This window comes from Chanodichthys erythropterus, chromosome 15, assembly GCF_024489055.1.
Source record: "Chanodichthys erythropterus isolate Z2021 chromosome 15, ASM2448905v1, whole genome shotgun sequence".
Lineage (NCBI taxonomy): Eukaryota > Metazoa > Chordata > Actinopteri > Cypriniformes > Xenocyprididae > Chanodichthys > Chanodichthys erythropterus.
In genome coordinates, this window is record NC_090235.1 from 29,566,385 (window position 1) to 29,590,304 (window position 23,920).

The window sequence follows — 23,920 nt, forward strand, 5'->3', positions numbered from 1 at the left end:
CGGAAAAAATATTTTTTAAACCATCTCACTGTAAAAAAATTACTAAAATCAAACGTGAAGCTGTTAACATTTAATAGATCTGAGCTAACATGAAAAACAAACAGCTGTATTTCTTTTAAATAATGTTAATAAATATTGTAACAAAAATGTTGTCACTTTAGTGCCTCTGTAGGGGTCTAATTGTTTAAGGGAAATTGAAAATGGAAGGGGATGTTTATTTTTTTCTCTTTAAACAAAATACTTAAAGTGACCCCACACTGACAGTTCTACCTGTTGTTTTTAGTTACCTACATTAGGAAAGTAACCCCATTTGGAGCACTGGTAATCCACTGTTTACTCTGCTGATGACAAATTACACAAGGGAACAAGGGAAGTTTTAGAGCAATCAGGTATCAGCCAAAAGTCTTGTGAACCACTCTGAGATCTTGGAAATGAACCAAGTGTGAAAACACTGTTTAAATAATTGAAAAAGTGTCTTTAAATTAAACAAACAATTTATTTGGTTTAACAAGCATTGAGTAGTTTAAACAAAGTGGCCACTTGTCTGGCAATGAACAAACACTGAATACATTCCATTGATACCTACTTTACTGGTAACAAGCATTCAGGATATACTGCTAATATGTTTAATAACTTTCAAACTTTTTTACATCAATGCAATCAACTGTATGGTCCATTATAGTCCAATGATGAAAACTCCTCCTCTCACAGAAAACAAAAATGATGCCTCTTCATTATAAAGGACTAAAACAAGCCAAGTGGAAAATGATTCATATTGAGAGGAAAAATTAAATAATTTCCATTTTAACAAGCAAAACCAGAACTGAACTACTGAGGAGGCATTAAGAAACCCACCAAAATATATAGGATAACACTGTGATATGAGCTGTTTTAAGTATCCACGAACACCATAACAGTCTATATGAAATACAAACTCTCAATTGCTACCAAATGCTACAATGCCATGCATCCTCTGAAGAAACTGCTGCCTGATGTGTTGTCATCTTTATCGTGTTTGTTCAACTAGGAGAAATGGAAACACAAGGAGAAAATCACGTAAGTGCTCATGACCGTACAAATTCAAATAACATTTGACTGTTTTGACCTTTTTTCTCAAAACATTACAACTAAATCTGGACAATTAAAAAATTTGGATCCCTCATACAAATGTTCTCATTTTGGACCTCAACAGCACCAACTCCATTCACTTTCATTATATGAAAAAGAGCAACCTAGAAATATCAAAATATCTTTTTTTTCTTTCTTTTTTTTTTTTTTTTTTTATGAAGGTGAATAAATCATTAGAGAATTTAATGTTTTTGTGATTTATCCCTTTAAAACCATCCTGTAAAGTTTGAATGTTAACACTCACTGTACGACGAGATGTCAATCTCCTCTGGAAGTTCACTGATGTTCACCTCAAACCTGTCCTGAACATCATTCAAAGTGCGGGCGTCAGTCTCATCTGACACAAAGGTGATGGCCAGACCTTTCGTTCCAAACCTGCCGGCCCTTGCAACCTGAAGGAATGAGAAAAGTTAAAGCTGTTCAGGTGAATTCATTCCATGATTTGGCTGTTTGACATGAGTTACTGTCACAAGAACTGAACCGACCCTGTGCAGGTATGTGTCTGAATCTTCAGGCATGTCGTAGTTGAAGGCAATGTTGACTCTTTCGATGTCCATTCCTCGGCCAAACAGGTTCGTGGCTACCAGGATCCGTCTCTGGAAATCCTTAAATTGCTGATATCGAGCTAGTCTTGGATAATAATCAGAGTCACAGATGTGATATGTGGCCCGTAAAATCCTACTATCTTAACTATAAACATTAAAGTGCAAAATGTGTTAATGTTTTCTACCTTTCATCTTGAGGCATTGCTCTGTGAATGGCAATGGCAGGGAAATTTTGCTCCACCAGCAACTGAGCAAGAGCGATGCAACGCTGCACCGACTTAACGAAGATCACCACCTGCAATACTAAACAGCTGTAACACTGTACCAGCCAATTTTTATCATTAAAACGAAACAACAAATTTCAGTGGACCACTTCAAACCAAGTGCAAAAATTAACCCATTGACTTTTTCATAGCGTAGGTTAATCTGTTAACCTTTTAGCTCATTTGGTGAAAAAACAAAAAAGTTATTATAAGATTAGTTCATTTTCAAATGAAAATTACCCAAAGCTTTACTTACCCTCAAGCCATCTTAGGTGTATATGACTTTCTTCTTTCCAATGAACACAATCTGAGTAATATTAATAAATATCCGAGCTTTATAATGGCAGTGAATGAGACCAAAGGGTATGAAGCTCAAGAAGGTGCATCCATCCATCATAAACATACTCCACACGGCTCCGGGGGCTTCTGAAGCGAAGAGCATCTTCCGTATTCAACTTACGAAAAAAGCGTAACTGATGTCGCGGGTGGCTTGAGGGTGAGTAAAGCTTGAGGTAATTTTTATTTTTAAGTGAACTCATCCTTTAATACTATTGATATTAAGTACAGGGAATATAGAAAGTAACAGTGGACAGTGAAGCTATATATATATATATATATATATATATATATATATATCAACTGAGCAAACATGACAATAATGACATTTGTTACAAACAATTTCGAATAAATGCTGTTCTTGTGAATGTTCTATTCATCAAAGAAAACTGAAAATCATGGTTTCCTCAAAAATATTAAACAGCACAACTATTTTCAATATTGATAATAAGAAATGTTTCTTGAGCAGCAGATCAGGATCATGGGACACTGAAGACTAGAGTAATGACTGTCAATGACAATGACTAACTGACTAAAAAAATTCAGGTTTGACATTACAGGAATAAATGACATTTTAAAATATATTCAAATAAAATATATTAAAAAAAATATATATATATATATTATATAAAATAAAAAAACAGCTCATTTAATTTTATTACTGTTACTATACTACTGTATTTTTGATTAAATAAATGCAGCCTTAATGAGCATAAGAGTGTTTAAAAACATCTTACCGACCCCAAACTATATGTAAATCAATTGCATACAATTATGTTATTTCTAGGTTTAAGATTTTAAATCCCCCATTTTCAATGTAGTTTTGAACCCTACTGTCTTTTATCCTCACATAAGTTTACTTCCATCGTTCCATTCCAGAGGGTTGTAGTTTGCATTTAAGTTGCATAAACTAAATTTGTATTCAAATGGGTTGAATTGTATTTGCATTACAGCCTGTGAATGACCAGAGTGTGAATGTCACTTTTAGGTATGCAAACGTTAAAAAAAATGGTGAATAGATTTGCAGACTTAATTAAGCGAATCACTCTGGTCTCTTTCTCGAGTCACTCTCGATTTGAATGGATTTAAAGAGTGTTTGGGGACTTTTGTGTGTGTGTCCTTGTGGAATCTCAAGATACCTGGTTGAACTCCAACACATCCAATAGGTCAAAGAGCTTCCTGTTCTTCTCGTTGTCCTTCAGTTTGACGTAGTACTGCTGGAGGCCATGAAGCGTCAGCTTGGTCTCATCGTCCACAAAAATTTCCATCGGCTAGGACAACCAGTGGAAGCAGGGGGAAGGTGAGGAAGGGCGGGAAAGGAGTGTGCAGGTTCAGGGGGTTAAGATTTTGTGAAGACACAAACAGGAAAGTTGACAAGATGTGGGTAGTGCAGATAATAACGTTACAAGGGTGTGAAAGAGGAAGTGGTATTTATGACAGTGCGACATGGGTGAGTGTCAATGTGGGCGGAAAAAAGACACCAGAACACAAAGAAAAACAAGGACAAAAGAGGTACAAAGATTTTAGCAAAGGACAGTGGTGGGGGAGGGATGACAATGAGAAGGAAACATGGTGTTAGAAAGGAGAGAGTTATGAAACAGCAGGAGAAAGGGAAGGAAGAGAAGGGATGGGTGTTAGATTCACCCTCCCCTCCCATCCCAAGCCAATGAGGACACAACACACACACACACACACTGTCTCATACAAGTTGATTAATGCTACCCTGCTGTCCTAGACTACTTTTAGCTACCAATATCAAGCCTAAAATCATATCTGTGCAGTTTCTAAATAAAGGTTCAAAAACTACAGATCTTTTGAAAAACACAAAGTAAAGCTACCAATCAATGTGCAGTTTGGAAATTACATGAAAATATATGTTTTAAGGAGTTTTAAATAGTAAAAAGTCAACATGAAATCAAAATTGACCCTATTTTCCTGTTCTTAATCTCATCAGTCCACTATCTATTTTCTAAATGTATCTTTGGTATCTTTTTGTGAACGATTCATCCATGCATACGTTTCATTATTTTTGACCTTGTTGTTTTTAATTCAATTCTATATTTTTTCATTACAATATAGAACTTCTTTTTTTTTTTTTTTTTTTTGATTGACTGGATAGAGGCAGATCTGAATGTGATCCAATTAACAACTGATGTATAGAAGTCTTCACCCTACATTTTTCTTTTTTGATAATCTGTCTCATTCGGATCTGCCGCCAAACAGCTATAGAGTCATTACAGCTATGCTCACACTGTCAGTCCAAATCCAATTATTTGTGTATTTCGATTGGAATCTGATCTAAATTACTGACTGTCCACACTGTGTATCACAACTGTTCAGATCTGATGTGTGTCCTGTGGTGATCTTTTGTTTTCCAGGATAACTGCATTGATTTATATGGCAATGACTCTGTGTTGGTAAAAAAATAAAAAAAATAAAAAACATTTCATGTGATTTTCTTGCATTCACACTAGATAAATATGATTGGATTCCAATCAGATATGCACAAAAATCAGATATGGACTGACAGTCTGAACGAGGCTCAAGTATAAGACCAATTAAAATCTGATTGACGTGTGTACATATGCTAGATGAAACCGATCAACAATCACATTATCTAGGTTCTAGCAATTTCACTTGGACTAAAGTATCTGCATATCATTATAAAAATACTAATAGTTGCTTTTGTCCGAATGAAAACTAATTTTTAATATGCATTTTAAATGCGCTTATTTTAGGGTACTGTTAATGCAGCCTTTTAGTAATTTGATATCAGTTAATGTGGTAAGTTATGGTGATAACAATTAAAAGGTGTTACAATGAGGAAATTTCAACATTTAGTCACCATACTAGTCTTAAAGGGATAGTTCACCCAAAAATGAAAATTCTGTCATCATTTACTCACCCTTAAGTTGTTCCAAACCTGTATGCATTTCTTTCTTCTGCTTAACACAAAAGATGACACTTTGAAGAATATGAGTAATCAAACAGTTGACGGGCCCCATTGACTTAAATAGTAAAGAAAAAAAAAAAATACTATGGAAGTTAATGGGGCCCAGCAACTGTTTGGCTACCAACATTCTTTAAAATATCTTCTTTTATGTTCAGCCAAAGAAATAAGTTCCTACAGGTTTGGAACAACTTGAGGGTGAGTAAATAATGACAGAATTTTCATTTTTGGACAAACTATCCCTTTAATTTTTTAATTGTCCTGGTGGTGTTTCAGTATGGTCTGTCCACTTTTTACATTCCAATCAAGCCCCACTTTTTTTTCCTATTTCTATTCTATTTCACTTAGAAAGTTATGAAGTTAGAGTTATGAACGCTGTTTCATGTTGACTTTAAATACTCCACCTCACATTTAGCAGTGGGATGTTCCAACAAATTGATTCAGAAGGCCAAATTCATCCAGCAGATTGCTTAATTAAAGGGTTAGTTCACCCAAAAATGAGCTAATAATGTCATTTATTACTCACTCTCATGCCGTTCCACACCCGTAAGACCTTCGTTCATCTTCGGAACACAAATTTTTCATTAAGCTTCGGAGTGTTATGATTCTTCTGTGTCAAATCATGATTCAAATCACATGTCAAACCGCATCATGTCGCTTTAAAATATTAATATTGAACCACTGTACTCACATGAACTGATTTAAATATGTTTTTAGTACATTAATGGATTTTGAGAGAGAAAATGTCATTGCTGTCAATGCAGGCCTCACTGAGCCATCGGATTTCAGCAAAAATATCTTAATTTGCATTCCGAAGATTAACGAAGGTCTTACGGGTGTGGAGGGTGAGTAATTAATGACATCATTTTTGGGTGAATTAACCCTGCAAATATACAGAGAACATCCTCAATCTAATCTATCTGTGCAGGTGGGAGACTCATGTTTTAGAATCTGAGCTACTAAAACAAGCATTGTGGGGAGAATAACAAATAGTGGTGGCCAAGTAAAAGAAACTGAGATCACAATTCTGTTCTATCACTACTGGGCCCTTAACAAAGCACTACACTCCACCTTTATTAGTGTCTAACACACATCTTTGCACTTACCTTAGAGATGTTTAGGCAAATCTATCTTCACTTCCTGTCAATCAATCCTCTATTTGCTGCTGAGCTGGTCTGTCTAAAGCTCATTTTACTATTTTGTCTTCAACCTACGAATGAGGTTACTACTAATTTACTATATTGTCTACCAACCTCAAATCAGTGGATTACATTAGGCAGCATCTCAATGTGCACAGTATTTATGTATCCTAACTGTCACTAAATGTTTGAATGTATGTTTGAATCAGTTTTTAGAGTCATTATTATATATTATATTATGGTGCAACAGGGATTTGCTCATGAATATTTAGTAAAGCCACGCTGCTTTAAGGCAATGCCCCTCACAAGTTATTCAGAATTTTTTAAAAGGTGCTCAAAGTTGTATTTTACTATTTATGCTTTCCGTCTGAGTCACGGCTTTCAGTTTCAGTTGCCACCTAACGGTTCTTCAAGAGCGTCTCTATCTACACCCGCGCATATCTCCTCTCTCCTCTAAGTTTCTTCAACGTCTCATCCCTCTCGCTCCAGTCTTCCGCAGCTTAATCCTCCCTTTTGCTCTCTTCTCTTGTCCCTCTCACCCGCGCATACTTTCTTTTCCGTTTCGGGACAGTTTTATTGCCTTGTTTTTAACTTAGTGACAGACAGTTTGTCTTTTTTTCTTGGGGGTAGATGAGAAACAGTGCTAATCTCAGACTGTCAAGCTGGACTGATGAAGAGCTTTTCCATCATTGGCTGGTCCACCTGAACTCATTTATGCCGCCAATGACTGAATCTTTTTGTTTCGCTTTTTTCCTCAGATGACTTCATTGTGCTGTCTGCTTTGTTAAAGTGTAATTAATTGCAGCCCTGGAGTGCCAGTTTGTCGTGAATCTAATGTAGTTTTTAGCAGCTGGCCTGCTTTGTTGGGCCGATACTTTATCGGTTTTAGTTTTGTGCCCCTTGAGAGTCTCTGGCAGCTGGCAACAAAATTCATGAAGCTCCAACAAGTGCTTCTTTTAATTAAAGGTTATTTGAGGACAATTCTCCAGGCTGGAATTATAGTCGAGCAGGAACTAAAGCAATTTGTCTTGATAAATAGATACTGAGAGTCAAGTATTATTTAAATATGAGGAATTTTGTTAGAATTGGCTTTCTTTCTTTCATTTAACTCCTTAAATGATTTTGAAAGATGTGTTTATGCTTTGATTTATGGCCCTGAAGTGTTTTTGGAGATACATCCTTCCCTTAAAGAATTGAATGGACTCTTCATGACTTAAGTTAAGGTTGTTAAAAGACCTATTTAAATTTACAGAGGACTGAGCATGATGGATGGTGCATTATCTGTTGGCCAAACGGACGGGTGACCGTGTTTGCCAAATGCCGACGCAGCGCTGCCAGCTGAGGCGGGGATTAAGGACTTAACATCTTTTTCACTGTGCCTCTATTAGTTAAAAGTCTGTGATTATCAATCGGGCAGGAGAGAGGGGCATTTAGTGTTACGATGTCTCAGGGAGGCCATAAATGGATCTCGTTCAGGTGTATATGGGGTGGTCTTGTGAAGGGAAGGAGCTGTTGACATGGTAGAAGTAGGAGAGGCGTAATTACATCTTGCATGAACTTTCTGCAGACTGGACGGATCTCTTTGCTCAGGGTCGCACTGAACATCATGACCTGCTTCTCGTGAGGGGTCATTCGAAAGATTTCCTGGACATCACGCCGCATGTCTGAAGGGCACAGTAAAAGAAAAATGCATTATTAAAAACTAAATACTGAATATCATGTTGCAATTGTCAGCATGGTTCTTGTACTGTTTCTGAACTATATAGTATCAGTATGAATACTGTGCACAGAAATCTTTCAAAAATAGGGAAAATGTGCAGTGCACAACAAAGAACATCGAACAGAATGCTCTATCCCACAATGCAGTGCACTTGACCTTATTTTCTAGTGTGAGTATTTGATTTGACTGCCAAAAGCTGACATTTTTACTTAAAACTGAATTAAAAGTAAGGTCACATGACAACAATGCAGCATACTACTGGTTATTGTGGAATAATGCCTACCGTTTCACTTACTGTTTTTAAAGAAAAGTAGGTAGTACACAGTTTACTGTACACTATTCATTCAGTAAATTCTATTCTGAACACAGCCACTCAAAAAAGAGATTGCTCACCAAGTTGCTCCAGCATCTTGTCGCATTCATCCAGGATGAAGTGTTTGATGTGTCGCAGGTTGAGACTCTTGTTGCGAGACAGAGCTAGAATACGTCCAGGAGTTCCCACCACCACATGAGGGCTCTCTCTCTTCAGCACCTCCTCATCCTTCTTTATAGATAACCCCCCAAAGAACACCGCCACCTGGGGGAGAGAGACAGCGCAAGCAAACGCTCTTGAGAAAAGTTTCTGCATTCGAAATTAAATTCTTGAATTTACAATGACGTGGCAAGCAGGAAGTGTAAGTGTACTACAAGTGTAGGTTTTATAAATACATTTTATTAATCAGTATGGATTACCTTTAAATATGTGAGGAAACGTTAGATGATATTATTGAAATGGCTCTTGAAAATTATGTTTAATAAAAATATCTTTCATTTTCCGGTGGAAAAACATTTCATTTCCACCAATAAAAGTCACACAACAATATATAATTAACAGATGAATCTATTTTTCAAAATGTAAATAATAAATCACCGCCCTGTATCATATTTGCTGAATAAAATCCAGTACCTGGTATTATTTTTGCTCTAGCATGTCACACTTTCTTACAAAATATGTGAATTTTTGCTTTCAACAACCATTTGTATGGTGAAGAATTCTTGTATTATCACTTAATCACCAGAAAAACAGCCACAAAGACATGATTCCCATTTTCCTCTGAACCAGGTTAGAACTATTTGTTCATTTTTCTATTTTATGCCTAATCCTGATTTTAAGGCCAGTGTCAGAAGAAAATGCAAGTATGACCCAGATGTTTTATGCATAATCTGTGGGTGTTTTTCTACATCCAAACAGCACCAGAATATGATAGATTTTGTGGAGAGAAAAAAAAAAAAAAGCTTATTTATTGTGTGAATTTTTTTTTTGAGTATTTGAACATAATTTTACACTACTTTGTAGATTGTAACTTAAATGATACATTTTGATTTTTTTTTTTTACTTTTGACTTTTATTAATTTGATAAGTGCATTAAAGCCGATCCATATATTTATATAGAATTTTTGGGTGAAATTTGTGGGGGAAAAAAACTGTATAGTAATCAGCAGAATGTTTTTGATGAAGATGAAGGGCTGTGCTATTTTTAGAATATTATATGTAAACAATTTGGTGGTGCTGTAGGCAAAAATAAATTTGGTAAATTTGGTTGTGTTAATTATTTTGACAGTACTACATTAAGTTCAGATAAATATGTCAAATCGGTTGAAAAATGCATTCCGCATATCAGGTAGGAATCAGTTGTCTAAATTAATGATGTAATTATTCATGTTTTGTTCCAAAACTTGTGTTGGAATAATGAAATTCTTCAGCAGTGTAACTGAATTTTTTTGCAATTCAATTACAATTCAGTAAATTCCTCTTCCTGTCATTCCAATTCAAATTTCAGAAATTTCTGTGATGCAGAATTCTATTTAACTCATGACCTGAAAGAGAGCTCATTTTTAAATCTATCCCAGATTTCTTCCAGAGTACAGATCTGAACAGATTTTTATAGTAAGTGTTTGCTATATATCAAAATTAGTAATTCTAAAACGGGTACAGTATTAAAGCTTTTCCTAGAAGTGTAAATATGCAAACAGGTTCAAATAGAACGTCTTTTTTCCTACCTTGACACTAGGCATGTATTTGGAGAAGCGCTCATACTCTTTGCTGATCTGGAACGCCAGCTCTCGGGTATGACACATCACCAACACCGATACCTGGATGACAGCAATTACTGGTCAAACCCACGCTTAGAGACATCATTTTATTAATGTCTTAGTTCTTTGTTTTCAGATCCTTTTAAAAGAGAGCTGTTACCTGACCGGTCACTGGCTCCAGCTGCTGAAGCGTGGCCAACACAAAGACAGCCGTCTTCCCCATTCCAGACTTGGCCTGACATAATACATCCATCCCCAAGATCGCCTGAGGAATGCATTCATGCTGAACTGAAAGAGAAAAACCACAAATATATTCATATTAACTTATATAACTGATATCAAAGAACCTTATATGAGTGCACATGTAGAATTGCTCACCCTCAGATGGATGCTCAAAGCCACAGTCCACTATAGCTCTCAGGAGTTCTGGTTTGAGAAGGAAATCCCTGAATCCAGAGGAGTGGATGGACACATATGACCCTTTGACCCCTTCTTTTCTGATGGATATGACACCATCATTGTGTCCAAGCCCTGTATCTCCAGCAACACCTCCATCAACCTCATCCTCCTCATAGTCTAACAGCTCATTCTCAACGTCGTTCTCTGTCATCTTGCAGAGATTAAGATAAGACAACAGTTAGTGCAAACATATGATGAAAGATATGTTGGAGTAACTGACAGCACCTCTTCCTGTCAATCATTGTTATATCTACTATTACCTGCTACTATATTTTGTGTGTGTGTATTATTTGACATAACTGACACTTTACTACATATATGTATATGTGTGTGTGTGAATGTGAATAACGTTATCAAATCTAAAATATTTTAAATACTATATATTCTTAATAAGATTTGATAACATATTTATAATCATAACATGATCATAAATTACATTAGAAATGTCTGTTATTTTATTCGACTTGATAACATATACAGACTTATAGCTTAAACAACTCTTAATTAGGACAGCTATTAAACAATAAAATATAACTCTCCAGTATTACAATTGCTACAAAAGCTGTTCTTTTATGTTAATTAATACTCGAGGCAGGTCGCTTTAAACTATATCTGATATATTAGCTGTAGCTTATCCATTTACGTTAGCCCAAGATATGCAACGGGCCAAATCATATACTATAACACAACACTCCTGTGTTTTTTCTAACGGAATATAAAGCCTGTTATCACTCCCCGTGTTGATTTTGATTTTTTTTAGGATTAAATAATCGCTGTTACCTCGAAATGCTGTATGAAGCCGTTGGATTTCACTACACCTGCTCGATATGTTTGCGACGTCATCAACATGCGACGAATTGAATGTTTTGATGAAGGACCCAACATGTGGAACTGCATGAACTGCCTTGAGAAGAGACATCTCTGTTTCTAGCGAAGAAATCGTGTTATTGTTATTGAAAATAGCGTAGATAAGGCAATTGTGTTTGAGCTTTGATAAGTAGGTTCTGTTTATGTGCATACACGTTTGTTAGTTACTCATGTGTTAATTACAGAAGTCCTAATTGTTTTGAACGCTGTGGATGTAGTGTGTAAAATAAATCTCTGTAATTATTTTTTTCAGCAATGTCATGTTTTAGAGGTGACTTCAACTTTTGCCCTGAATGTGGGAACATTCTCCCAGTGCCTGGAAAGGAAAATACTATTAAATGCCCTCGGTGCTCTTTTGAAATCGCTGTTCGAGGTGAGAGAGATCTTTTTAATGTCATAACGTGTAATTTATGGCAGGGGTTTTCAGACTGCGATTCGGTGACCCCCAGGGGCCACTTGGGAAAAGTTCAGAGGAAAAACTGTGTAAAATAAATAATAATATCAAAAATTTGGTTTGTATAAAACATCTTTCAGTACTAAAACTAAAAGTTTGAATACATTTATGGAATAAATAAATTATGTAACTGTAGGACTTTCTCTCAGAATTCACAGGTCAAGTTATTAAGTCATCGGTGGTGTTTAATCCTTTGGATCAGAGCTCCAGCGTTGGTGAAAGTCCCGAAGATGCTGAATTGAAGGGCCCAGTGGTACGTTATTTAAAAATACAGTAATTGATTATTAAAAACTATTAGTTCTCTTTGTAAGGTCACCCAACAGACATTTTCACCCGTTTCTCATTTTCTGCAAACGTTTCATCAGATTGACAGGAGATGTTCTCGCTGTAATAAAGAGGGAATGGTGTATCATACAAGACAGATGAGATCTGCAGATGAAGGGCAGACCGTCTTCTTCACATGTATACACTGCAGGTAATTATACACTTAAGCACTTTTTAGAGATAATTTTGTCCTAAACAATGTTTTAAGTGATTGTAATTGCCATTAGTTCAATCTGTCAGTGTACCGGCGGGAGAAATTATTTATTTGATTTCTCTGTTACAGGTTCCAAGAAAAGGAGGATTCATGAGAAAATTATCTTTGCTGCTGCTGTTGTTGTTGTCATTTACATTTATTGTTTGGCAGAATTTCAATAGTATGAAATATTAAAAATGTATTTATTTGTCCACAATGTTATTAAAAATAATAATAAAATAAAAAGAATGTGTGTGGAAGTCCTTTTTTTTTTGCAGGAATTTATATTAGCCTATACAGTTTCTAATAAATATATATATATATATATATATATATATATATATATATATATATATATATATATATATATATATATATATATAATGAAAAAGCTTTTGAAAAACACCGAATATAAATCCATATTTTTATATAAAAGTTTACAACAACAAAAAAGTACAGTTTACCGACAAGTCCATTCTCAGGCACGATACATCAACCAATCAGACTGCCAGTTTCGGCGATCACGTGATCATTCAACATGGCTTCGTACTATCCACATTGAATGCAAAGATGAATGCTTGTGAAATAAAATGATTCACATCATTTAATGCAGTGTTTCGTACTCCCTGTCACCTGTGAAACAAGGTAAGTATACTGAATACATATTAAATATATGTTTAAAGCGAAAATATGTACGGTATATTTACATAAATTTTGCTTTTTGTACGTTTCCTCTATTCACTAACGGTATGCAACAAAAGTCTCAGTAGTCTACATTGTTTATTAAAGGTTGTCTTCACGGTATTCGTTGATGTTGACTTCTGTCATGTATTTATTTTAGGCCTAAGTTTTATCCATTGAACGCCTCAGTCACAGATTCCTATGTGCAAAAAAATTTGACACTGAATATATGAACAGTTTGATGCTGTATTTATCACTCATAAATATTTTTAATTACAGAAGGTTTAATGCAAGTCATCTCTTTATTCATATGTCTGCCGGTTTACAGATGAAGCTTCGAGTCCAGCTGCAGTGTAAGAACTTGCACGAGTTTCTAAAGGAATTGAGCCCAGAGATCCTCGACAGGCTCTACAATCACCCTGCAACATGCCTGGCTGTATACAGGTCCATCTTGATTTTGTGTTTAAATACACATTACACACATATTTACATGTATGAATGTTATTTGATTAGATAATAAAATATTAAGGCAAGTGATATTTGTTTACCATTTCTTACAAAGAAGCTTTTGTGACAGGTTTGAATTATATCACAGTTCAAACATCTAGTATTTTTTTTTTCAGGTGCCACTTTGTTGTTTTTTGTATCTAATCTAATAACATTCATATTATATAATAGGCCATGACCATTGTTTTGAACATTGGGGGAACTTTTTTTTTTTTTTTTTGGATGGGGATTTATTGGTCTTTTTATTTCAAGGAATTAAATAATTAAAGGATTAAAAGGGATTTAATGGAATAACAAAAAAATAAGTATGGTAAAAGTTCCAGGTCTATTGTAGTTATGAAGTAATCAATTTAAACTTTGCAAATATGCACACATTCACTCTTAAAAAAAAAAAGCAAAACGTTTAACTTTGTCTCATCACATTCAGTTATGAATTACATTAATCGTGTAAATAATGGTGTATTTCCAATTCAAAACGGTTTGCATCACTGGATATTACTCTCGGTCAATGAACATTTCTATCACTCTTTCACTGCTAAAACTAAAGCGTTGAATTGGAATTCTCACTCGTTTTCTGTCAACAGTAAGACCCGCCTACTTTAATTTGATCAGCCATCTCAATCATTCTGACAGTGATGAGGCTGACCAGTCTAAATAACCATTTGGCCATTTCTAATTATTGGGGTGGACTTATCCCCCTCAGTGTCTATGGTGGTTACGGCCCTGATGTAATACTAAATCTCAATGTGTTATGCTGATTGGCTCATTCTCGTTCATTTCATTACAGGGAACTTCCAGCATTGGCAAAGAATTATGTGATGCGAATGCTGTTTTTAGACCACCCACTTCCACAGGCCGCAGTTGCGCTGTGGGTTAAAAAAGACAGTCAAAAGTAAGTACAATATTTAGTTACATCATTCGAATACAGATCATCATATTAGAATGATTTCTGAAGGATCACGTGACACTGAAGACTGGAATAATTGCTGCAGAAAATTCAGCTTTGACATCACAGGAATAAATTACATATTAAAATAGAAATCAGTTCTTTTAAATTCCAATAATATTTTTGTTTTTACTGTATTTTTCATCAGATAAATGCAAGTTTGGTGAGCATAAGTCTTCTTTCAGATACATTAAGGCTGAATCCCAAATGGCACCCTACACCCTCAGGGTCTTCCTCTGAGTCTGCACTTTGGTGACGTAATGCTGGTTTGACTGCTGGGTAAATTCCTCTGCGTAGCTCGCAGACTTGTGGGCTCAGCTGAAGTGCGCATCTAGGGCGCATATCGGCCACAAAGGGGGCGCTCACAAGCACCTTTCTGAAACCTAAAAAGATGAATGGGACAACCTAAGGCAGGGCTATTCAATTACAAATTCAGTTGGACCAGATTTTCAAACCAAGAAGGTTAGCTGGGCCAGTCATTTTAGTGGTGAAGCAGCTCGTTACGACAAATTTTAAAACCAACACAAACAAAAAAAAATTTATTGAAAAACATAAGGTTTATTCATTGTTTCTCTTTTAACTTTGGTCAGTTTGCACAGCAAAAGGTGCATAAAAAACAATAAAAGAGCTAAATTAACAGAATCTGAGGTAGCCCCTATTTTTTCCACAAAAAAAAACTAAAGTAGGCTACATATCTGACCTATCTGATCACAAAGTGCATAAAACAAAAATAGTGCACAGTAGTAAGCTATTAGAAATAACATTGTTTCCTTTTAAAACAAAATAAACATTCATTACAAATTAAACACATCAGTTTGGCGTTTGGATGTGGTGGTAAAATAAACAAGTATTTGTCAGTCCAGGCAGGGTTAAAATTACGGTTTTCATTGGCAATTTTACGTTTCAGTGTTGAGAAAGACATATTGATAGTAATCTAGGCTACTACCGGCACGCTCTTATTGTTTCTGTGTTGCTATGCTACGTGGTCTGAATTTACATAGGAATGTGCGTTTTTGGCGGGACCATAGACATAATAAATACTTTATAATGTGTATATATATATATTAATTAAGAATTATATTAAATTATATTAAATAATTTATAAATAATATATATTAATTTATTATGTCCATGGGCGGGACCACGGGCTGGGCTACTCGGAGGTTGCTTCCGCTCCGCATGTGGCCCGCGGGTCGCCAATTAAATAGCCCTGACCTACGGTCTTGTGGACACGCCCACATGGTAACCATTTTAAGTCCACAAGACTGAAAGTGCATAGAAGTGTGCCATTTGGGATTCAGACTAAAGAGGCCATATTTTGCCCTTTCACAAAGTGTTGATTTTGTTTTTGGGGTCTACATCTACTAGAATAGGTTTTTATGCTTGAATGTTATATTCTACATTATTTCAGTCTGTCAGTAATGCTCTGTTTAGTTTCTGTCCTATGAAGAACCCCTCCCGAAAAGCACAGTGTTCTCTAATTGGTTGGCTAGACCAGTGTGTTGTGATTGGTCAACCATTTCGACCCCATTTCAAATGTCATGCCCTTTACCATAACCATGAGCTTCAACACTAATAACGCAACTCAACCAGGTCTCTGCCTTTTTTTTTTTTTTTTTTTTGCATATGCCTTGAGTAGTAGTAATTATTTAAATGATGGATATTGTAATGTGTACATTCCTGGAAGAAAACTCAAGACTGCAATCGACACATTTCAGGGAATTCAGAAACAGTGCTTACTGATATAAACTCCCTTTAGAGTAATTTTGTGCTTTGTAACTTTTCAGTCCTTTTTCATGCTCAAACTAAAGAAAGTTGAAAATGTAAAAAAAAGCATAATAGTTCCTCTTAAAAAAAATATTACCGACCACAACGGCAGTGTCATATATCTCTTTCTTATATATTGGTGTCTTTTCTTTTCCAAGAGATCACGATCACTGTGTGTCGGTGTTAACCGGGCTACGGCTCTGGCACAGTCAGCAGCTTCAGGGTGGACTCCAAGGCTTTGTGCTCAACCCTGTGTTTAAAGACAACCTGAGAATAGCACTGCTAGGCGGGTGAGGAACACAGTTTTAATTGGCAACCATCATAGTTTTGCAGCAGCAGGTTTACTGGATTCATGTTCTCTTTTATCCATGTCAGTGGTAAATCATGGGCAGATGAGGGCAGCAACCTTGGTCCCGATCGCCATGCGAGGGATGTAGAGAGTCTCGACCGCTATGCCATGGAGCGTTGGGAGGTCATCCTTCACTTCATGGTGGGCTCTCCTAGTGCAGCCGTCAGTCAGGATCTGGCCCAACTCCTCACACAGGCTGGGCTCATGAAGAGGTAGAGCACACCATCACTCCACTGATGCACTAACCAAAGTAGGTCAAATATGAAGGGTAGACAAAAAAATGATCTTGATCCGTTTTTTCTCTCTCAGCGAGGTTGGTGAGGCTCCTTGTATCACTTCAGCAGGGTTTCAGTTCCTGCTGCTGGACACAGCATCTCAGCTGTGGTACTTCACCCTGCAGTACCTAAAAACAGCACAGGTCAGTGCATGACATTATAGAATCTATACATTAAAGGGTTAGTTCACCCAAAAATGAATTTTTTGTCATTACTCAACCTCATGTCGTTCCAAACCCGTAAGACCTTCATTCATCTTTGAAACTCAAATTAAGATATTTTTAATATTAAATATTTTTAAGCTTTTTATCCTCAATATAATGAAACAAAATTACCACATCCAAGGTTTTTTTTTTTTTTTTTTTTCCTATAGAAAGCAACGTAATTACCACATTCAAGGTCCAGAAAGATATTAAAGACATCGTTAAAATAGTCCATGTGACTACAGTGGTTCAACCTTAAGGCCCCGGTATACTTCAAATGAAGTTCTTTTTCGTTCTTCGTTTAGGAGTAAAACGAAGTTAGAAATGCGTGACCAGCGATATACTGTAAACGAACATCTGACGCCGCCCACACTGCTGAGAGCGGCGTTTAGATAAATCTGTAAATATGTGCCATGCACTTTATTCTCAGTAACAAAATAAACACAACAAAAATTGGAAAACGGCAAGCATTTATTATAGAAAGCATAAGAAAAGCATCTGATAATAACACCATGATAATGTTAGCACAAGCTCTGCAAAGTAGCACTCCAGTCACGTCACATCTTCATATAGCACTTTATTCAATAAATTGCTTAAAATCAAGCAGCTTTACAGTATCAAACATAAAAAAAAGTGTTAGTGCCTCATTTTTTTACTAGCACAACTTCATTTTGTACTATAAAGCGGCTATCCAGTGTGTTCATGTTTTCACCCGCGGAGATCTTACCTCGACGAACTCTACAGACGAAATGAGTCAAAGACGCATTCCACGCGAGTGAAGGCAGGGCCTCGGCGCACACCTCCTATTATGTTATCGTCACGGACCAATGGTAGTACGAAGGTGTTTTGCAGCTGGAGCGAACTTTTCCTGAAAGTTCGGTTTGGCAAGCCGTTTCGAAATTCCAAAAAGAACACTAAACGGACTTCGTTTTGGCCAGATTTTGTTTGAGATGACGTCACATCAGTTTCACATCATTTGTTTGAAGTATACCAGGGCCTTTAATGTTATGAAGTGATGCAAATACTTTTTGTGTGCAAAAACAAAACAAAAATAACAACTTTATTCAACAATTTCTTCTCTTCCGTCAGACTCGTGTGTAGTTAACGCAGTGAAAGCAGTTCAGAGCTTCCGTGTTTACGTACAAATGCCAACCCGGTATTCACCGGCTCCTGCGTCAGCATCACACGCATGCATTGTGCTGCTTACATGAACAGGCATTGGCCAATACTGAGTCTGCGTTTTGACGTAGAACCTGGAAGCGCTGTAACGAAAATAGCATAGGAGAAGGACAGAGGAGAGACGAATTTGTTGAATAAAGTCATTATTTTTGTTGTGTTTTTGTGCACAAAAAGAATTCTCGTCGCTTCAGAACATTTAAGGATGAAGCACTGTTGTCACGTCGACTATTTTAACAATGTATTTAGTACTTTTCTGGATCTTGAATGTGGTAATTTTTGTTTCTTTATATTGAGGATAAAAAGCTTAAAAATATTTAAAATTAAAAATACCTTAATTTGTGTTCCAAAGATGAACGAAGGTCTTACGGGTTTGGAACGACATGAGGTAAGAAATTTAATTTTTGGGTGAACTAACCCTTTAAATATCCCCTACATTATGATACGTGTGTATCATAAGACAGTTTACATATTAGTCGAACTGCAGATTCATATGTACCCAGTTGAAATTATGAAGAAAATTTCTGTGCATGCAAAAATTGCAATAACAGCGAGAAGCTTCTAAGTCCTGTCGGAGAAAGATAAACAACTTAGCATGGCACAACAGTGTGTTTGCCTTTCTAACATATTGAAAAACATGGCTTTCTTCTCGCTCGGCTAACTTTACTTAACAAAAGTTGAGAGTTTGAAGCAGCATCCTGAAATTGTGTCTCTATCGTATGAAAACATATGGCCTCATGCTGATTCTTTCAATAACTAGACATCTGGATGAGAGTACTTTGCAAAGGTTGTCGGGTGAGAGAGTTCCTGCACAACATTGTGTATGCACACATGGTATTTATGAAACTGATTATGAAAGTAGTCGGAGACAAATGTTTGCATGGCACATTTATTTGGTGAATTATTCAAGACTTGCACTTCAGTATGTTTTTTTCCCCCCAAGTTGTTTACATGATGGCTTTTCATTCCAGTTGAGTTACATTCTGATTGTTCATGTGTTATTAGGCTCCATATAAATGTGGTTGCAGGGATGGTAAATATGGTTTTCCACCTCCTTATTAACATTCTAATCTCTCTCTTTCATAGTCGAGAGGAATGGACCTGGTGGAGATTCTTTCCTTTTTGTTCCAGCTGAGTTTTTCTACTCTTGGTAGGGTGAGTGCTGCTTTTACAATGTCAAGAATAACATATGAGTCATAGATAAAAGCCATTACTTACAGTAATTCAATTAAAGAAGCCATTCTGCCATAGTCCCACCGAATAGGTTTGGTCTCTTGGTTATTAAAAGGTTTTGCTTTGTAGTTTGATTGTTGTTTTTCTTGCAGGACTATTCTGTGGAGGGCATGAGTGAGTCTCTGCTTACATTTTTGCAGCATCTACGAGAGTTTGGTCTGGTTTTCCAAAGAAAGGTTTGTCATCAAGTAAAAATACTGAATGACTCTACATATATACTCCCTAGTCAAAATATGTACAGGATTTGGGATAGAATTTCTAGGAACTAGAAGCAGTCTAGAAACCAATCTCAAAGGATCCTCGCCAAAAAATACCTTTAAATTATTTATTCTTTTTTATTATTTTATTATTATTACTTATTATTTATTATATTTTATTAATTAGGGGTCTGGATTTTCTTTTAAATAATACTTTTATGGTCACTACAACTGCATTTATTTGATTAAAAATGCATTAAAAGCAGTAATATTGTGAAATATTATTACAATTTAAAATAAATGTTTATATTTTAAGATATTTTAATGTCATTTATTCATGTGATGGCAGTGCTGAATATTCAGAAGCCATTACACCAGTTTTCAGTGTCACATGATCCTTCAGAAATCATTCTAATGCTGTTCCTCATTATCATCAATGTTGAAAAAAGTTTTTTTTTTTTTTTTTTTCTCAAAGTTCTGCATAATATATATATAATAATTTGATTTCTTTGGTCAATAGAAAGTTCAAAATAACAGCATATATTTTATTTTAGCAATCTTTTGTAACACACACACACACACACACACACACACATATATATAATATATAGTCTTTTTTTTCTACTAGGGACATGATCGATATCCTGTAATAATATGGGAATCTAACATTCAATCTAAATATTTTCTTTATTAAGTTCTTTGAATGCTTTGTATTCTAAAGTTTAGTTTAAATATGTCTAAAACAAGCACTTGCACCAGTTTGCATCATTCCCTGCATCTTTTCACAGAGAAAGTCAAGGAGGTACTACCCTACGAGGTTGGCCATAAGTCTATCTGCAGGAGTCACAGCAAGCCCTGTCTCTGGATCTGCTTGTTCTGCACTAGGAGCCACACCAGGAACAGGGGACACAGGCTTCATCGTTGTAGAAACAAATTATCGTGTATATGCCTACACAAGTATGTCAGACACACATTACACACACTGACATGTCTGAAACGCATTGCGCTTTACAAGATCAGCCAAAACGCTGCTTTTTCTATCTCTGTCTGACAGACTCTGAACTCCAGATTGCATTGGTAGCTCTATTTAGTGAGATGCTGTATCGGTTTCCTAACCTGGTTGTTGCTCAGGTAACCAGAGAGTCAGTGCAGCAAGCCATCAGTAACGGCATAACTGCACAGCAGGTGAGAGATGCATAAAGCCGCTGGAACCCAGAACTTGTTGTTATGCTTATTGCCATTGCTTTTGACATTTATTTTATGATTTTCAGATTATTCACTTCTTAGAGACCCGAGCACACCCAGTAATGCTTAAACAGGTAATTAATTGATTTCATTGAATTTTTATCATTGTGCTTATAAAAAGGGTTTAATTAAATTTTTAAGAATTATTTGTAATTAATTATTAAAGGGATTGTTTACCCAAACATAATTATTCTGTCATCATTTACTCACCTTCATGCCACCTGTATGACTTTCATTCATCTTTGAAATGCGCATGAAGATATGTTTGATGATACCTGAGAGGTATCTGTTCGTCCACTGAAAGTCCAGGTAACCAAAATTTAAAAGATTAAAAAAGTTTATAAAGGTGTCGGAAGACGAATCTATATGGATTGAATGACTTAATCCAAGTCGTGTAAAGAGATATGATTGCTTAATATGTACAGATTTAATTTACACTGAATTAATTTACAGTCTAAGCGTTGATTGACCCACATGCATACACAAACATGTGGTATGGAACATGGAAGCTTGTGTGTGCATCATACTGGTTTTCATATGTCGCGCATTACCATATGTGATGTTTAAATGTGAATAAGAGCATAAATTATTTCTGTTCATCATATGAAGCAATCGTATCTCTTCACAAGATTTGGAATGAAACTACTCAATTCATGTGGTTTCATTTTTTTTCTTTTTTTCTTTTCTTTTTTTAATAAATCATCTTGGTCTTGTCTTGGTCTACTCAGTCTAGACTAAGGGAACTCAGGATTTTACTATAAGACCGGTCAAGACAACAACTGTGGGGATATCACTAAATTGCCGGTGCATTGTCTGATTTATTTGTTACCATCATTAATGCAATTGGATGTAAAACTTCCTGCTTCAAATGCAATCAATAATTAATTTCTAATTTGATTTCTTTTGTTTGGTCAGAAATTAATGGAGGTTTGTGTTAAAAACCACCTAAATTAATACATATACCAACAAAATTAAAGGAACACTCCACTTTTTTTGAAAATAGGCCAAAATTTTCCAACTCACCTAGAGTTAAACAGTTGAGTTTTACCGCTTTTGAATCCATTCAGCCGATCTCTGGGTCTGACGGTACCACTTTTAGCATAGCTTAGCATAGTTCATTGAATCTGATTAGACTGTTAGTATCTCACTCAAAAATGACCAAAGAGTTTCAATATTTTTCCTATTTAAAGCTTGACTCTTCTGTAGTTACATCGTGTACTAAGACAACAGAAAATGAAAAGTTGTCAATGGGGGGGACAGAATGCTCTCAAGTTTCTTTAAAATATCTTCATTTGTGTTTCAAAGAGGGTTTGGAATGACTTGAGGGTGAGTAAATTAATTATTTAAAATTAAATGCTTAAGGATTGTTTTTGTGTGAAAAATCCTTTTCATTAATTTAAAATCTCATGAATTAAAAATGCATTAATTCCATTAGTTCCCCCTTGTAGTTTTAGATGTCCCTTAGGTGTCTCCCTTGTGCAATATGGCGATTCTTATCTTGAAAATTCTATACTGCTATGCAAATATTCACTGCTCGATGCATAACCATGTTTCCGTGTGTCATTCTGTCTTTCAGAGCCCCATCCTTCCTCCAACCATAAAAGATCAGATCAGACTATGGGAGCTTGAGAAGGATCGCTTGCAGTTTACTGAGGGTGAGTGTGTCTGTGTATATGAGACAAGCTCTTTGTAGTTCCAAAACGAATGTACATTTCCTTTAACTCGATGTTTTTACTTCAAATAAACCCATTACATATTATACAATTATTTTATTACATTAGTAATTGCAATGATTTAAATAATACAGTGATCCAGTTTCATTTAAATGGAACCTCTGGGAATGGCAGTCTTCATTTCAATAAAAAATTACATTATCTTGATATTACATCATGGAGAATTTGTTTCCATTCCATTGGTGACCCGCAGGGTTCATTCTCTCAAGTGTAAATGTCAGACTGTATGAGAAATGTGTTGGTGAAATGTAATGCAAATAAAAAATTAGCATTGGAATAAGGTTTGGGTTAGAGGGTCGTAAACGCCATCTGAAAATATACAGATGTCTCAGTGAAGCATTTTGTGTCCTTCAGCTTTACACAATGTTTTTTTTTTCTTTCAGGAGTGTTATACAACCAGTTTTTATCCCAGGCTGATTTTGAAGTGTTGCGTGACAGGGCTCAGGTAAAAAATAGCATTTTTCTTTTCATTCGCACTTGTACTTTTTAACTAGTAGCTGTCTCTCCTGCAGTAACACACAGAGTACTGACAGTAAAGCCTCTGTCCTGCAGGGTTTAGGTGTGCTGGTTTGGCAAAACCCCGCTCACAGGGTCATGGTGGTGACGCCACATGGACACAGCGAGGTTAAGAGATTCTGGAAGAGACAAAAGAGCCATACATAAAGGAAATGCGGAAGAAGAGGCCTTAAATACCACAAGATACATCATTCACTTTAGAATGATACTGAGAATTACTGCTTACGGATGGACAAGAGGAACCATCTGTAATGAGGACTGTTTTTGTGTATATTTAAGGTCATCTGTTTAAAAAAACTGTTCTTTACATAGTTCAAAGCCTTTTGCTGTTTATGAAACGGTATGTGCATTATTCCCTTGTGTATTATTCCCTTACTGATTTAGTTCCCTACATGTTTGTGTCTGAGGTAAACTGACTAAAATAAATAATGTTTACACTGAATGCTAATCTCTTTTGTTTGATAACATGGAAATATAGTCTGTGAAATTTACATTTCAGACACAAGTAATTAGTGGTAAAATTATATAATTCAGTTTAGCTTTTAGGATTGAGGAGAGTACATTTTGGTCTTAATGAGTGAGTCTCACAAAAACATGTCCAGGTTGCATATTTTGAAGATAAATAATAAAAGTATATAATT

General features: G+C 35.8%; 3 protein-coding genes across 3 annotated transcripts; 2 read left to right on the top strand and 1 right to left on the bottom strand.

Annotated features, from left to right (window-relative positions):
- Positions 1-480: 480 nt before the first annotated feature.
- Positions 481-11,522, bottom strand: ddx39b (DEAD (Asp-Glu-Ala-Asp) box polypeptide 39B). Its single transcript, XM_067411194.1, has 11 exons — positions 11,394-11,522; positions 10,533-10,764; positions 10,315-10,442; positions 10,122-10,214; positions 8,475-8,658; positions 7,907-8,025; positions 3,412-3,543; positions 1,859-1,968; positions 1,614-1,758; positions 1,373-1,520; positions 481-1,023 (listed from the first exon to the last, which is right to left on the bottom strand). The coding sequence occupies exons 1-11, from the start codon at positions 11,508-11,510 to the stop codon at positions 1,007-1,009; spliced, it is 1,425 nt and encodes a 474-aa protein (XP_067267295.1). The 5' UTR covers positions 11,511-11,522; the 3' UTR covers positions 481-1,006.
- On the top strand, positions 11,471-12,688 carry polr1h (RNA polymerase I subunit H). Its single transcript, XM_067411195.1, has 5 exons — positions 11,471-11,610; positions 11,734-11,853; positions 12,084-12,187; positions 12,300-12,409; positions 12,542-12,688. The coding sequence occupies exons 2-5, from the start codon at positions 11,736-11,738 to the stop codon at positions 12,564-12,566; spliced, it is 357 nt and encodes a 118-aa protein (XP_067267296.1). The 5' UTR covers positions 11,471-11,610; positions 11,734-11,735; the 3' UTR covers positions 12,567-12,688.
- A 283-nt stretch (positions 12,689-12,971) lies between these two features.
- On the top strand, positions 12,972-23,825 carry gtf2h4 (general transcription factor IIH, polypeptide 4). The gene is made up of 14 exons (XM_067411255.1): positions 12,972-13,096; positions 13,461-13,576; positions 14,427-14,531; positions 16,511-16,642; positions 16,728-16,913; positions 17,011-17,119; positions 19,442-19,510; positions 19,681-19,764; positions 20,574-20,742; positions 20,840-20,970; positions 21,057-21,104; positions 22,607-22,685; positions 23,147-23,208; positions 23,316-23,825. The coding sequence occupies exons 2-14, from the start codon at positions 13,461-13,463 to the stop codon at positions 23,424-23,426; spliced, it is 1,401 nt and encodes a 466-aa protein (XP_067267356.1). The 5' UTR covers positions 12,972-13,096; the 3' UTR covers positions 23,427-23,825.
- Positions 23,826-23,920: the final 95 nt, after the last annotated feature.